Source organism: Leptodactylus fuscus, chromosome 9 (genome assembly GCF_031893055.1).
Source record: "Leptodactylus fuscus isolate aLepFus1 chromosome 9, aLepFus1.hap2, whole genome shotgun sequence".
Lineage (NCBI taxonomy): Eukaryota > Metazoa > Chordata > Amphibia > Anura > Leptodactylidae > Leptodactylus > Leptodactylus fuscus.
In genome coordinates, this window is record NC_134273.1 from 48547840 (window position 1) to 48562962 (window position 15123).

The 15123-nt window shown below is 41.7% G+C and overlaps 1 protein-coding gene across 1 annotated transcript in view; it reads right to left on the reverse strand.

Annotated features, from left to right (window-relative positions):
• Window positions 1-14882, reverse strand: part of FAM234B (family with sequence similarity 234 member B) — a 44717-nt gene extending 29835 nt beyond the window's left edge. Inside the window, exons 1-2 of the mRNA XM_075286337.1 lie at window positions 14822-14882; window positions 4958-5353 (exon numbers count right to left, since the gene is read on the reverse strand). Of these exons, the coding sequence (XP_075142438.1) occupies window positions 4958-5353; window positions 14822-14882 (457 nt within the window). The remainder of the gene's footprint in view (window positions 1-4957; window positions 5354-14821) is intronic.
• Window positions 14883-15123: the final 241 nt, after the last annotated feature.

Below are 15123 nucleotides of genomic sequence, written 5' to 3' on the forward strand. Positions count from 1 at the left end.
GTATTTATGACATAAATACTGCCAGAAATCAAAAGTTATCCTTCAATGGTTCCTTACACAAACTATTCAAAATTGTATATAGGAACTTTATTAACCCTTTAGGTGTTCCACAGAAATTAATGCAAAATGAAGGTGAAATTTCCAAATGTTACCTTTTTATGCACATTTTCCATTTCAAACCACATTTTTCTGTAACAAAGAAGGGGTTAACAGCAAAACATTCCATAATATTTATTTCTCTGATTCTGCAGATTGTAGAAATATCCCATATGTGGCCCTGCTGTGCGACGTGACTCAATATGTGTCCTCAGAAATCAAAGAGCACCTTTAGGGATTTTGGGCAGCAATTTCATTAGGATGGTTTTCAGACACCATGTCGCATTTACAGAGCCCTAGAAGTACCACAATAGTGGGAAGCCCCCACAAGGGACCCCATTTTGGAAACTGCACCCCTCAAAGAATTTATCAGGGGGTGTAGTGAGTATTAGTATCCCAGACGGGAATGCACAGCAGATGGTGAAGAGGTAGTGAAGAGGTAGGTAAGCTGTGCGGAGGACATTGGAAGCACCAAATTCCCTACTATGTCCCAGTAGCTCCTATGATTTTTTTTGGGGGGGGGGTCACTTTGGGGGTCTCTTCTATTGTTTTTTCTCTTGTAAGCTGCAAAACTGGTCTGTACCCTGATATACGCTCGCACTGCTTATATATTCCCTCCTGATGCATTTGGCAATTTTGGGGTTTTTTTGTCTTCACATTATTCAAGCTATATTTTTTTTATTTTTGTGTTGATGTGGCCATATGAGTGCTTGTATTTGTCCGGGATATGATGCATTTTGTAATGACACCATTTTTGGGTGCCTATAACTTATTGACTATTAACTCTATTTTGCTGGATAAAAAAAACAAACAATTCTGGCATTGCATTTTACTTGTTGAATGTTTTTCCACATGGCGTATAGCATAAGTATCATGTAAGCTTTATTCTGCGGGTCGGTACAATTACGGTGATACCTCATTTATAGGGTTTTTTACGCGTTAGTAATTTTGCCGAACAAAAACCCATTTGGGGACATAAATCGATGTTTTTTGCATCGCCATCTTCAGAGATGCGCAACAATTTTATTTTTCGATTGGCAGAGTTAGTTGAGGGCTTATTTTTTGCGGGACAACCTGTGCTTTTCATTGGTACTGTTTTGGTGTACATAAAACTTTTTGATCACTTTTTATAGTATATTTTTTAAGGTGAGATGGCAAAAAATCATTATTTCCGGTGGGAGTTTACCATATAAATGAAATAATGTTTTAGTTTTATGGTACAGGTTGTTATGGACGCGGCGATACCAAATATGCATTGTTTTTATTAATTTTTAGTTTTTTTTTTTATTTAACTCATTTGATATAGAAAAAGGGAATTTTGAGGCTTTATTTATTTATTTCAACACTTTATGATTTTTTTATTTTATTTTATTTTTTTACACTTTTTTCACATTTTTTATTTGTCCTATTCGTATACTTAGACCAGCAATACTCTGATTGCTGGTTCAGTACTATAGCCTGTAATACACATGTATTGCAGGCTATAGAGGAAGTGTGTCTATGCAGACACATAGACACACTTCCGGGCATTACGGAAGGGTCAAACAGGTAAGCTGGGGTCCTAGCAGCCCGGGGTCACTAACCAGACCCCAGGCTACATAAAATTCATCAGGGCACCCCCCACGATCTCGCTACGGGGGGTGCCCAGGGGGGGCACACTTACCAAAACTCTCTCGATGTCGGGGACGTGTCCGCGGCATCGAGAGGGTTAATACCCCCGATCGGAGCGGAGCGACTGGCAATAGTACTGAGCTGAGCGCGAAAGTGCTACTTGCGAGGACGTACTATTACTGACCAGAGCATTAAGGCGTTAAAGAGATTCTATAATTAAAATGATATTTTTTCTCACTAACACATAGGAATAGCCTTAATAAAGACTATTCTTCTACCTTTAGATGTCTTCTCTGTGCCACCGTTTGGTAGAAATCCCGGTTTTCTTCGGTATGCAAATGAGTTCTCTCGCAGCACTGGGGGCGATCCCCAGCGCTCAAACAGCACTGGGGGCGTCCCCAATGCTGCGAGAGAAATCTCCACCTCCATCTTCGTCTGGAACGGCCTCTCTCCGCGCCTTCTTTCGGTGCTGGGTTCAAACTTCTACGCATGCGCAGTCGGCTCTGCTATCGGGCCTCGGGCAAAGCCAACTGCACATGCCCGCGGCCACATTGTGGCCACTTACGCTCTGTACTCCGTTCAACTACAGGAGCGTACTGCGCATGCGCAGTATGCTCGCATAAGCGGTCACAAAAAAAAGGTCGCAGGCATGTGCAGTTGGCTCTGCCCAGGGCCCGATGGCAGAGCCGACTGCACATGCGTAGAAGTTTGAACCCAGCGCCGGAAGAAGATAAGAAGATGCGGAGAGAGGCCGTTCCAGATGAAGATGGAGGCAGCGCTGGAGACTTCTCTCACAGCACTGGGAACACCCCAGTGCTGTTTGAGTGCTGAGGACCGCCCCCAATGCTGTGAGAGAACTTATTTGCATACTAAAGAAAACTGAGATTTCAACCAAATGGCGACACGGGGAAGACATCTAAAGGTAGGAGAAGAATAGCCTTTCTTAAGACTATTCCTACATGTTAGTGAGACAAAATAGCATTTTAATAATAGAATTCCTTTAAGTTATAATGATTCATTGGGAGTAAATTCAGAAGAACAATTATTCCTACAATCCGCCATCCATATACAGTTTACATTATTGTCCACAGTGTGAGGGGAAAAATATCTTTGTAAAGAGAGAGATTAGCATTCCGCCATCTTGTCTGCGTATATTCCATATTGCTTTTACTAACGTCTTGTCTCTGTCACGCAGCTACTGTGAGAGACTTGCAAGTGTGCTTTCTTATCATATTTAAGAAAAAGGTTGGAATGTTTCTGAGTTTCTCATAACTATTACTTAGTTTCTCATGTTCTGTAACAAGACACAGAATGTCCATTAGATATGAGAATAGTCTAAACTAGTTCTAAGGATCAAAGACAGACCGTCCATCTTTGAGCATTGTGCTAGCATGATTAGAACTAAAATGGATGACACGGACAATCATGTGTTAACTCATGTATTGCTTATGCACGTATTCATAGTTTGTAAACATCCATTCTGTATTCTGACCAATGATAATTCATATTTGTATGTGATGTAGTTTGTTATGTCTAAATTAGCATACAGCTATTATTCCTCTATAAAAGCTAAGTGACATGTAATAAATGACAGAACATTTAGATATACATCCGAGTATGTGTGGCTTTGTGTTCTCCCGAGCTCGGCAATTATTTTGTTTTTAATTTGGAACTGACAGCATGTGCTCCCAGGGGTGCTGCCCCCAACAACAGAAAATCTGTTTCAATGAACAAAATCAGCCTGTAAAAAATTTTGTGTGAACATATCCTAGGTTGTCCCAAAGGATTGCTTTATAACATTCCTTTTATTTTTTTCAGCCTTGTACTATAATTGGAATACATTTATTTTGTCTCTCTTTTTGAGAGCAATAAAACTTTTTGTTAGGGGTCAGTAATTTTAATGCTTTCTTTAAGATAAGATAAGATAATCCTTTAATAGTTCCACCATGGGGAAATTCAGTGTGTTACAGCAGCATAGATAATACAATAATAGTACAAGAAAAACAACATATAAAAGCCCAGAACAAAAAGATAAAAAAAGATAGTAAGAGTCATGGCAAAAAAAAGTTTAGGACCATTTTAGTTCTCTGTGTGGAGTGCTCTACACTTAGCTTGGTGTTGATTATATAGCCTAACCGCAGTTGGGAGGAAGGACTGCCGACAGCGCTCCTTCTCACACTTTGGGTGATGTAGTCGGTTGCTGACAGTACTGCCTAGGGCTGTCACGGTCTCATACATGGAATGGCAGTTATTCTCCAGCATAGAACTCACCACTGACTGTATCCTTCTGTCACCCACCACCTGTACTGGGTCTATGGGGCTCCTCAGGACAGAGCTGGCCCTTATAATCAGCCTGTCGAATCTACTGAAAAAAGCCCTAAGAACTGCCCCTTGGACTCCAAATAACCTCAGCCTCCTGAGCAGGTAGAGCCTACTGTGACCCTTTCTGTGCAGTGCATCCAGGTGATCCTCTCAATCTAGCTTGTTTTTGAGGAATACACCCAGGAACTTATAGCTGTTGATTATCTCAATGCCTGTCCCCTGAATGTCCACCAGATTTGGAGCACGTCGCCGTTTACTAAAGTCTACCACCATCTCATTGGTCTTCCCCTCATTATTGCTAAGGTGGTTCTGCTGGCACCATTCCACAAAATTCCGGTTTAATTCTCTTTACTCCCTGCCTACTATTGCAGAGTACTTTTGTAAGTAACAGCTAGATGAGTTGCACCTGAAGTCGAATTGTGGTGCCCCTGTACTACAGATCACAGTGTCAGACACATAGCCCCAGTTTCTCACATACTGAGGTCTGTTTGTGAGGTAGTCTAGGATCCAGTTAGACAGGTGATGGTCCACTCCAGCAAGGTCCAGCTTGTTTCTCAGTAGCCCTGGCTGAATGGTGTTAAAAGCACTGGAAAAGTCAAAAAGCATTATTCTCACAGTGTTCCCTGGTTTCTCAAGATCACAAAGAACTCTGAAGAAGATGGATGATGGATCATCCACCCCAATGCCCGTCCAATAGGCAAACTGTAGAGGGTCCATAGCAGAGCTCACTAGAGGGTGGAGATGTGTCAGAACCAGTCTTTCTACAACCTTCATCAAGTGGAAAGTCAATGCTACAGGTCTGTAGCCATTAAGGTCCTTCGGATGTGGTGTCTTTAAAAAAGCTTCAAGCTTACAGATGGAATACTAAACCTAAACAATTATATAAAACTGACAAAACAAACCCCTAAACCAAAATCACAGTGCTTACCTGTGTCATAGCCAATATGAAGTGTCCACATGTTGTGCTGACTATTCATAGGGCAAGGGATAAGGAAAGCACAAACCAGCACCATTACCATTGAGACGATAACAGTCAGAAGAAAGACTGTGGTCCGCACGTATGACATCAAAGAGAATGGTGGCTTTAGTTCTGGTTCCAGGGCTCCCGTAGTAGATAGACCATCCTGTTTATTATCTACCGGCCGCTGTTGGACCCTCTTTGACATTCCTTCAACATCTGAGTCATGATCTTGGGCTGTACCTCGACTGCCCTTTCCATTCTGAACTCCATTTTGCTGGATGTTAATGACAAGGTCATCTTCACTCTCATCACTATCAGCTTGGGTAAGGGGGTCATATTCTCTGGGGTCATGGGACTTCTTCCCTAAAAAACAGAAGGCAATTATATAATCTTAAGCAACAAAATGCCACTAATACTGGCACTTCTGTATGTTGTAGAGCGATACAAGGAGGCAAGATTTTGTTTGGTCTTACACCACACTCCTTCCAGCCTAAACATCCCAACTTACACAAAGCACACAAGAACAAGAGCTTGAGAGACCAAGTAATCCAAAATAATCCAGTAGACTCTTGCAGTGAATGCTCAGCATAAGCACTGCATACACCTACCATCCTTACATTTGTAAGTCTGCTTGTAAGGCTAAGGTTGTGCATAGAGTATAATTCTTAAACACACACAGATACATACCATACAATCATGTCCGCTGAGTTGTGCATACTTGGAAGGAGTGGGTATAAGACAAACAGCTAATCTCCTCTTTTGACAGCTGGGATCAAATGTAACATGGATTTTTATAATTTAAAGGGATTCTACCATTAAAACACATTTTTTCTAGTTGACACATAGGAATAGCCTCAAGAAAGGCTATTCTTCTCCTACCTTTAGATGTCTTCTCCACGTCGCCGTTCGGTAGAAATCCCGGTTTTCATCGGTATGCAAATGAGTTCTCTCGCAGCACTGGTGGCGGTCCCTAGCGCTCAAACAGCACCCAATGTTGCGAGAGAAATCTCCAGCACCACCTCCATCTTCTTCAGGAACGTCCTGTTCACGCATCTTCTTCCGGAGCTGACGGTCAAACGTCTAGGCCAAAAGAAAATGGCCGCTTACTTACTGTGTAAGTAAGAAGACGCGTAAAGAGGACGCTCCTGAAGAAGATGGAGGCGGTTCTGGAAATTGCTCTCGCAGAATTGGGGACACTCCCGGTGCTGTTTGAGCAATAGGGACCGCCCCCAGTGCTGCGAGAGAACTCATTTGCATACCGACGAAAGCCAGGATTTATACCAAACGGCGGCGCGGAGAAGACATCTAAAGGTAGGAGAAGAACAGCATTTCTTAAGGATATTCCTACGTGTCAACGAGAAAAAAATGTGTTTTAATAGTAGAATCCCGTTAAAGGGTTGTTATGACAAAGTGAAGGCATTCTTTCATCTGGAGTATGAAGAGGATACAATACTGGTGTAGTGTCATTTCCACTTTACAGTTTTACTCTATACAGTGACATTTAGCCACCAAACTGTGGACTGAACTGTAGTAGTAGTACAGAACCATTCAAGTTGGAGTGTGACCTAAGGGAATCCCACTGATAAAGTGATAACATAGCCTAGTAATTTGCCATGACTTGATAAGAAGTATCCCTTTAAGGCCCAAACAAAGCAGTGTGCACGTTATGGGTTAAACTCTTCAAAAACTTACAATGGATGCATTGTTCCTACAGAGTGTTTATCTGAGATAGGCAAATATTACCTTACTTGATCACAATAACTGCATTATGTCGGCTAATAATAGCATTGGAGAGCATTGCCTTTGACCACCTGTAATACTATAACATCCAGACATTCATTTAAGCAAAAAAAAAAAAAAAATGTAATGTCATAAAAACAAAGTTTACAATCAATAATGGAAACTGATTAAAAAAAAACCTAAGCTAAATAGCAAAGTGATAGAAAGAAATACTAGCTAAGAGAAATAAAAGTCTTTCTAAGTCAAACCTCCATAACCAGGAACCTGCGGTTTGGGTCCACTCCTGTGTACAGCTTTAAAGGGGCTCTATCAGCAAAATCATGCTGATAGAGCCCCACATATGCGTGAATAGCCTTTAAAAAGGCTATTCAGGCACCGTAAATGTTATATTAAACTACTCCCCCGTTTTAAAATAATGCCCTAAAAAAAGAATGTGATCTACTTACGCATCGTGCACGCTGGGCGGGCATTCAGGGTGCGCCGTCTTCTTCATCCACGCCTCCTCTTCCTCCGATGTCCTCGGGTCCCGTCCTCCTCCAGCGCTCGCGAACTGATATTGATAAAAAAAAAAAAAATGGCCTGGGCGCATGCGCAGTAGCCGTAGTAGAAGCCGCATGCTACTGCACATGCGCCCAGGCCATTTTTTTTTTTTATCAATGTCAGTTCGCGAGCGCCGGAGGAGGACGGGACCCAAGGACATCGGAGGAAGAAGAGGCGTGGATGAAGAAGACGGAACCGGGTGTTAGCACTTACAGTCGGTAATTTTACCGATCGGAGGTTTTAACCCTTTCAATGCGATGATCATACATGATCACCGCATTGAAAGGGTTTCGCAATCTTTTTAACCCCCAAATGAGATCGGGGGGTGCCGGTGTCTGTAGTATGTAGCAAGTGGTCTGGCCAGTGACCCCAGGCTTCTCGGAGCCCCCACATACCTGGCTGATCCTGCCAGGACCTTCCGACGTCAGGCTGTGCGTCTGCACAGCCTGACTTCCTGTGATGCACTGTGAGACATGTGCATGCTGTGTCTCACAGAGCATCACACTATTAGCAATCAAAGCATTGCTGATAGAGGTGTCCTAAATGGACACATGAAAAAGTGAAAAAAAAGTGCAAAAAAACTAAGTGTTTGAAAAAAAAAAATTAATTAATAAAGTTATAAAAAACCTAAATTCCCTATTTTCTATAGAAAATGAATTATTAAAAAAAAAAAACCTAAAAATTAATAAAAACAATACATATTTGGTATCGTCGTGTCTGTAACAATCTGTACAAACAAAACTGAAACAATATACACGGTGAACGGCGGAAAAAAAACGGAAAAAACCCGTCGGAAGTAATGATTTTTCGCCATCACATCTTACAAAATATACTATAAAAGTGATCAAAAACTCATACGTACACCACAACAGTACCAATAAAAAGCACAGGTTGTCCTGCAAAAAATAAGCCCTCAACCATCACTGTCAACCAAAAAATAAAAATGTTACGCCTCTCAGAAGATGGCGATGCAAAAATCAATTATTTACGTCCCCAAATGTGTTTTTGTTCTGCAGAATTAGTATCGCATAAAAAAATAATATAAATGAGGTATCGCCGTAACTGTACCAATCCGCAGAATACAGGTCACATGTTACTTATACTGTACGTTGCATGGCGAAAAATTTAAAAGGTAAAATGCAATATCAAAATTGATTTTTTTTATTTTTAATTTTTTTTTTTTTTTAAATACAGCAAGAAAGAGTTAATAAAAAGTATTCAACAAGGTGTAGGCACCCAAAAATGGTGTCATTACAAAATGCATCTCATCCCGCAAACAACAAGTCCTTATATAGCTACGTCACCAGAAAAATAAAGACAATATACCTTGCATAACGTGAAGACAAAAAAAAAAAAAAATCCCCAAATTATTAGAACACAACTGGCTGCGGCAGGAAGGGAATATATAAGCTGTGCGAGCGAATATCAAGGGACACCCCATATTTACAGTTTATGAGGGAAAAGACACCAGAAGTGACCCCCAAAGTGACTCCTCCAATCATAGGAGCTACTGGGACATAGTAGGGAATTTGGTGCTTGCAATGTCCTCCGCACAGCTTATATATTCCCTCTTCGCCATCCGCTGTGCATTCACGTCTGGCATACTAATACTCACTACACCCCCTGATACATTCTTTGAGGGGTGCAGTTTTCAAAATGGGATCAATCCTTTGGGGAATCCACTTTTCTGGTACTTTACAGGCTCTACAAACATGAAATGGCGTCCAGATACCAAACATCCAAATCTGCACTACAAAAACTGCATCGCGCTCCTTCCCTTCTGTGCCCTGCCGTGTGCCCAAATTGCAGTTTATGTCACATGTATGACACTGGTGTACCCGGGATAACATACGTAATGTCATATGTGGTATATTCTGATGTGAGGGCACATGTATGATACTGGTGTACCCAGGATAATGTACATAATGTCATATGTGGGTAACTGATATTAGGGCACAGCTGAACACAGAAGGGAAGAAGGGTTATTTGGAGCACAGACTTAGACGGGGTTTTTTGTTTTTTTTTGGATGCCATGACACTTTTGCAGAGACCCTAAAATTGCCCTTACAAAATGGGGTCGCTTCTTGGGGAATTCCAGTTCACTGGCACCTCCAGGGCTCTGCAAAAACAACATGGCCCCCAGAAAGTCCCTCTAAATCTGTACCCCTAAAGCTAAAAAGCACAGTGCTCCTTCGCTTCTGAGACCTGCTGTGTGCCCAAGCAGCAGTTAACACCCACATATATGATTTTTTGACCCTCGGGATCGCCCACTTAATAGTTTTAGGAGTGCAGGTCTCTGACAACACAAAGTGGGTGCAACATATTGGGCACCGAAATGGAATATTTCTTTCAAAATTTCAATTTTCATTTTGTACATACATTTTTTGGAAGCATTTTTAAGCTCAAAATGATAATACCCCTTGATTTATTCCTTGACGGGTTTAGTTTCTAAAACGGGGTCACTTTTGAGGGTTTTTCATTGTATTGGTACGTTAGGGGCTCTGCAAATGCGACATGGCACCAGAATACTGCCCTCAAAAGCCAAATAGCCCTCTTTCCATTCTGAGCCCCGCCATGTACCCATACAGCAGATTATGGCCACATATGGGGTATTGCCATGTTCAGGAGAAAATGTGTAACAAATGGGGGGGGGCTTTTAATTCTCTATCTGATTTTCTAATTAAAAATATGGCCCTAAATGGACGATTTATAGGAAAAAAAGTAATTTTTCATTTTCATGTCCGAATGTTAATAAACTCTGTGAAATAGCTGTGAGGTCAAAATGCTCACCAAACTTCTAGATAAATTCTTTAAGGGGTGTAGTTTCCAAAATGGGGTCACTTTTAGGGGGTTTCCATGGTATTGGTAATCTAGGGGCTCTGCAAATGCAACATGGCACCTGAAAATTATTCAAGCAAAATCTGCCCTTTAAAAGCCAAATAGCGCTCTTTCCATTCCAAGCCCCGCCATGTTCCCATACAACAGATTCCGACCACATATGAGGTATTGCCGTCTTCAGGAGAAATTGTTTAACAAACTGTGGGGGCTTTTTCTCCTTTAGCCCCTTGTGAAAATGAAAACTTTGGGGATAAAGTAACATTTTAGTCAATTTTCATTTACACATCCCAATGTTAGTAAAATCTGTGAAACAACTATAGGGTCAAAAAGGTCACTATACCCCTTGATGAACTCCGTGAGGGCTGTAGTTTTTAAAATGGGGTCACTTTTATGGGGTTTCTATTGTTTTGGTACTCTAGGGTCTCTGCAAATGAGACATGCTGCCTGAAAATTATTCCAGCAAAATCTGCTGTTCAAACACCCTGCATCGCTCCTTCCCTTCCATGCACTGCCGTCTGCCCAAAAATCAGTTTACACCCACATGTGGGGTATTTCTGTGCATGGGATAAATTGCATGATAAACTGTCAGATGACAGTTTTTTTTCTCCTTTAACCCTTTGTGAATGTGTTAATTTTAGGTCTAAATGAATGTATTAGTGAAAAAAAAATTAAATTTCTTAATTTGACCTTCATATTATTTTTATTCTTATGAAATGCTTAAAGGGTTAACAAACATCCCAAATGTTGTTTTGAATGATTTGAGGGGTGGAGTTTTGAAAATGGGGTGATTTATGGGGGTTTCTATTATATAGGCCTTTATAATTCCTTTCAGAACTAAATTCGTCCCTAAAAAATTAGTTTGGGGATTTTTCTTGTAAATCTGGAAAATCGCTGTTACACTTGTAAGCCTTGTGACATCCAAAATAAATTAAAAGACCATCAAAAGATGATGCCAATATAAAGCAGAGATACGGTAGATAATATTTATTCATGTATTTGGGTGGTATGACTATCTGCCTGAAAAGCAGAGAATTTCACATTTTGAAAATTGCAATTTTTTCCAAATTTCCATCAAATTTCCTATTTTTTTTAAATAAATAAATACAAAAATATTGATTAGTGTTTACCACTAACATGAAGTATAATGTGTTACGAAAAAACAGTCTCAAAATCACTTGTGTAACTTAAAGCGTCTCAAAGTTATTGCCATTTAAAGTGACGTCAGATTTGAAAAAAGAGGCCTGGTCCTTAACGCACTTTTGGGCTGTGTCCTTAAGGGGTTAAGAAAGGCTACTTCTCCCACCTTTAGAAGTCTTCACCGTGCCGCCGTTCCGTAGATATCCCGGTTTTCTTTGGTATGCAAATGACTTTTCTCACAGCACTGGAGGCGTTCCCTGTGCTGCGAGAAAACTCTCCAGCGACAGTCTCTGTCTTCTTCTGTCTCTGTCTTCATCGCCTCTTCGCGATGTCTTCTTCCGATGGTTTCTTCTGGATTTAAACATCATGAATGAGCAGTTGGCTGTGCCATTGGGCAGAGTCGACTACGCATGTCTGCGGCCATTTTATTGTGGCCGCTTCTTAGATCCAGAAGAGAGATTCTGGAGCCTAAGAAAAACATCTACAAACCAGCTCTTGTTAAGAAGAAATAGCATTGGTATTTTCACAAACAAGAAGAAATGGCATAAGGATGGAGGCTACTGCCATGACTATAACTCAGTGTGTTATTTCTCTAGCTGGCTCGCATCCTTGGGCCTTCCAAGTTTAGCGTCCTTTTTTTCCTCTGCCATGTTTGTGGCCTCTATTCCCATCACTGCTGACTTGCAGCAAAGTCCATATACCTGGTTTAAAGTTTAGGCCTTAGACAAATCCGTTTCAATCCAATGGATTCACCCCCACTCTGGTAGGCCTTGGAATACTGAATAAGGGCTAGTTCACACGTGAGTATAAGGGGAGGTTTTTGACAGCGGATTTCGCGTCCAAAACCTCCCCTTAATGGTGGTCTATGGAGACCGCCGGGCTTCTGTTCTCCGCTAGCGGCGAGCTGCTGCTAGCGGAGAAAAGAAAGGACATGTCCTTTCTTCAGGCGGAAGCCGCGCAGGCTCAGCCGCGCGGCTTCCGCCCCCGGCAGCTCCCTCCTATGTCGGCTCATTCATTTGAGCCGACAGCAGAGGGTTAAGCCGCGACAGCGATGGTCGCGGCGGGCGGGTTTTGACAAGAGAGAGACGCGGCTCGCCGCGGCTCTCTCTGTGTCAAAACCCGCGCGGGCAGTTCACGTGTGAACTAGCCCTAAGACTCAAGGCCTTAACGCGATTCCTTGCTGAATACAGAATTTGTGATGATCCAAAATTCTATAAGTACTAACATATAGTTGCTTTTCCCATTCTAGGCAAGCACATATTGCTAATACTAGTTCCTAAATCCTAAAACATCAGCAGAGACACATTTTTGGACATTACTCAATAAGCAAAAGTATGTTACAGAAAGCCATAAGAAAAAGCATTGAAACCACAAGCAAGTCTGATGGCACTTATCTATTAATGTCACATGGTCAGAAAATGGGTTGGGGTGAAGTTCTTGGTGAGTGCAGGCCATGTATGCATAATTAAATAAAGAAGATATAACGGAAAGTTTCAGGAACATTCCACTAACATTCCCAGCTCTGCCTGTCGATCCGGTGATACACCTGTACATGCAAGGGATAAATCTCTTCTTCCATTTTACACATGGAGTCAAAAAGCTGCTTTTACATCTGAGGACATAAAAACACTAACTGTGCACATCAAAAACATACCACCCTCTGTACAGAATGAACTGGAAATACTAAGCAGAAAAATCTGCTCCAGATATGTCACTTACATAAATCACTTAAAAGGCACAAAGACACAGCCGACCCTTCAGTTTTTACATGAGCTAAGAAGATAATGTACTTCAAAAAAGGAATATATCTGAGAAAACATGTGTTTGTACGGTATATGTGTGTTATATACACTAATAGCATTTTTTCGTCTCATTTCAATGGTGTTTGCAAGGCAAACTTCACCTAAAGAATTCAAAAATCAGCTAGAAGAAAAAAAATTGCTTGACTCTCATTGAAGTGAATGGGAGAGTTAGGAAGTTTTTAAATCTGCCTGCAAAAAACTGAGTGAACTTACTATAACATACATTCCTGTTCAGTTGATCCAAAAGTAAGATCAGTAAGGCTAAAGCCCCACATTTCAGAAACACAACTTTTTTTGGTTGCAGATTTTGCTGCGATTCTTTGATGCAAAGCCAGGAGTGGCCTTTCCTGTCCTCGGGCACACGCGGTTTTATATATCGCTAGAAAGCCGACAGTGCGCTGAGTTCAGCGCATTGTCGGCTTTCCCGTTATGTGCCCCGGAGGAAGAGCTATCAGTGCCATTACCAATAGCTCTTCACTGTCAGATGGACATTTCTGACAATCTGTGAGGAACGCCCAGCCTGACAGTAGTGTCCATAGCGCTATACTGTCAGAGGGGGCATTCTTAACCGCTCAGTGATGACAGTGAAGAGCTATCAGTAATGGCACCGATAGTTCTTCTCGCGGGGGAAAAGCTGACAGTGCACTGAATTCAGCGCACTGTCGGCTTTCTTGTGGTATATAAAACCACATGAAAGGTCCTCTTCAAGCAGAAGGGAGAAGCATAACAGCTTTCTATATATTTACCTTTCCTTTTGTAGCCATTCTGTACTTTGCCTCAAAAAATCCTGCAGTAAAATCTGCAACAAAAAAAAAACTGCATTTCTGCAATGTGGATCCCTAGCCTAAAGGAAAAAGCCACATGTGATATAGTCCTAATTAACAGTGACATCAAGGGCCAGGCACAAGAGATGATGAATGATCGCCATCACGCTGAACACCACCTGCTGACAGAATAGTGGGTAGGTCCATGTTTCTTGCCGCCTCAAGGGTAAATTCACATGCCCCAGTTATCTGCAAGGAACTTGCAAAAATCTATACCCCATTCAGATGAATGGAACATATATTCAGTCTCAGAAATCAACCAGATGTGTATAAAGATAAAAAGTACTTGCATAAATCATACATAAGGCAACTGGGTACAGGATGTGATTTGGCTGATCTCTCAGGGACAATGGCAGGTCACACTGGAGACATCATGATTTCTGACAGAATGAGAGTCATACTGTAGGGAAGTTATGGCATTTATACCCTGGATTGTGTGTAATATTTGTATCTATGTAGGCAAACCTTGCAGGGATGACATCTGAGGGCAAGCATAGCAAATGGAAGGAAAGCAGCTGTGGGCAGAAATGGCAGTAGTAATGGCAGCTTGGGGTAGTAATAGTGTCAGCTGGGGGGCAGTTGTGATCAGTTCATGCAAGGAGACTGAAGTAAGCAGACGTGCTACTGGACTATGTGAATAATGACAGAGAAGCTTTCCAAGACACCTGCCTAGTCTAGTCATTACATGGAGATGCCTGCAAACTGCTGCGCCATTTTATCATGAGTACACTCCATCCTGAGTACACAGACACGTGTATGTATGCCTATATTATATGGAGCAATAATAATCTATAGCACAATCTATATAAAGCACAATGTATATAAAAGGAGACTACAAAGAGTTATATCCCCTGGTGAGCCTCTCCACTCGGAGAGCTCCTCATCTACAGTGAGATCATACACCGCCGAACACACAAACCAAAGGAACGCACCGTTATATCAACACTCACCTGGCAGCTTCAGGGCTCTGGACAGCACCGTAGCCATACTCAATGGGGTAAAACTACGCATGCGCGCCGCTGGCGCTCCTGGGAATTGTAGTTTGAGGGCAAAGACAGGAAGTGCTATAACAATCGTAGCGAGCAAATCCTAGTGAAAGAGTGTGTTAGCGCGAGATGTGTTCGGAATTCTGCTGTACGTGACCTCTGCCACTAGCTAGACATCTGCAATGTATACCTACACATGTATGGCTTCTGTGGTTCTGGCCGTATACACAACATACACTATTATGAATTATTTTTACTTTTACTGT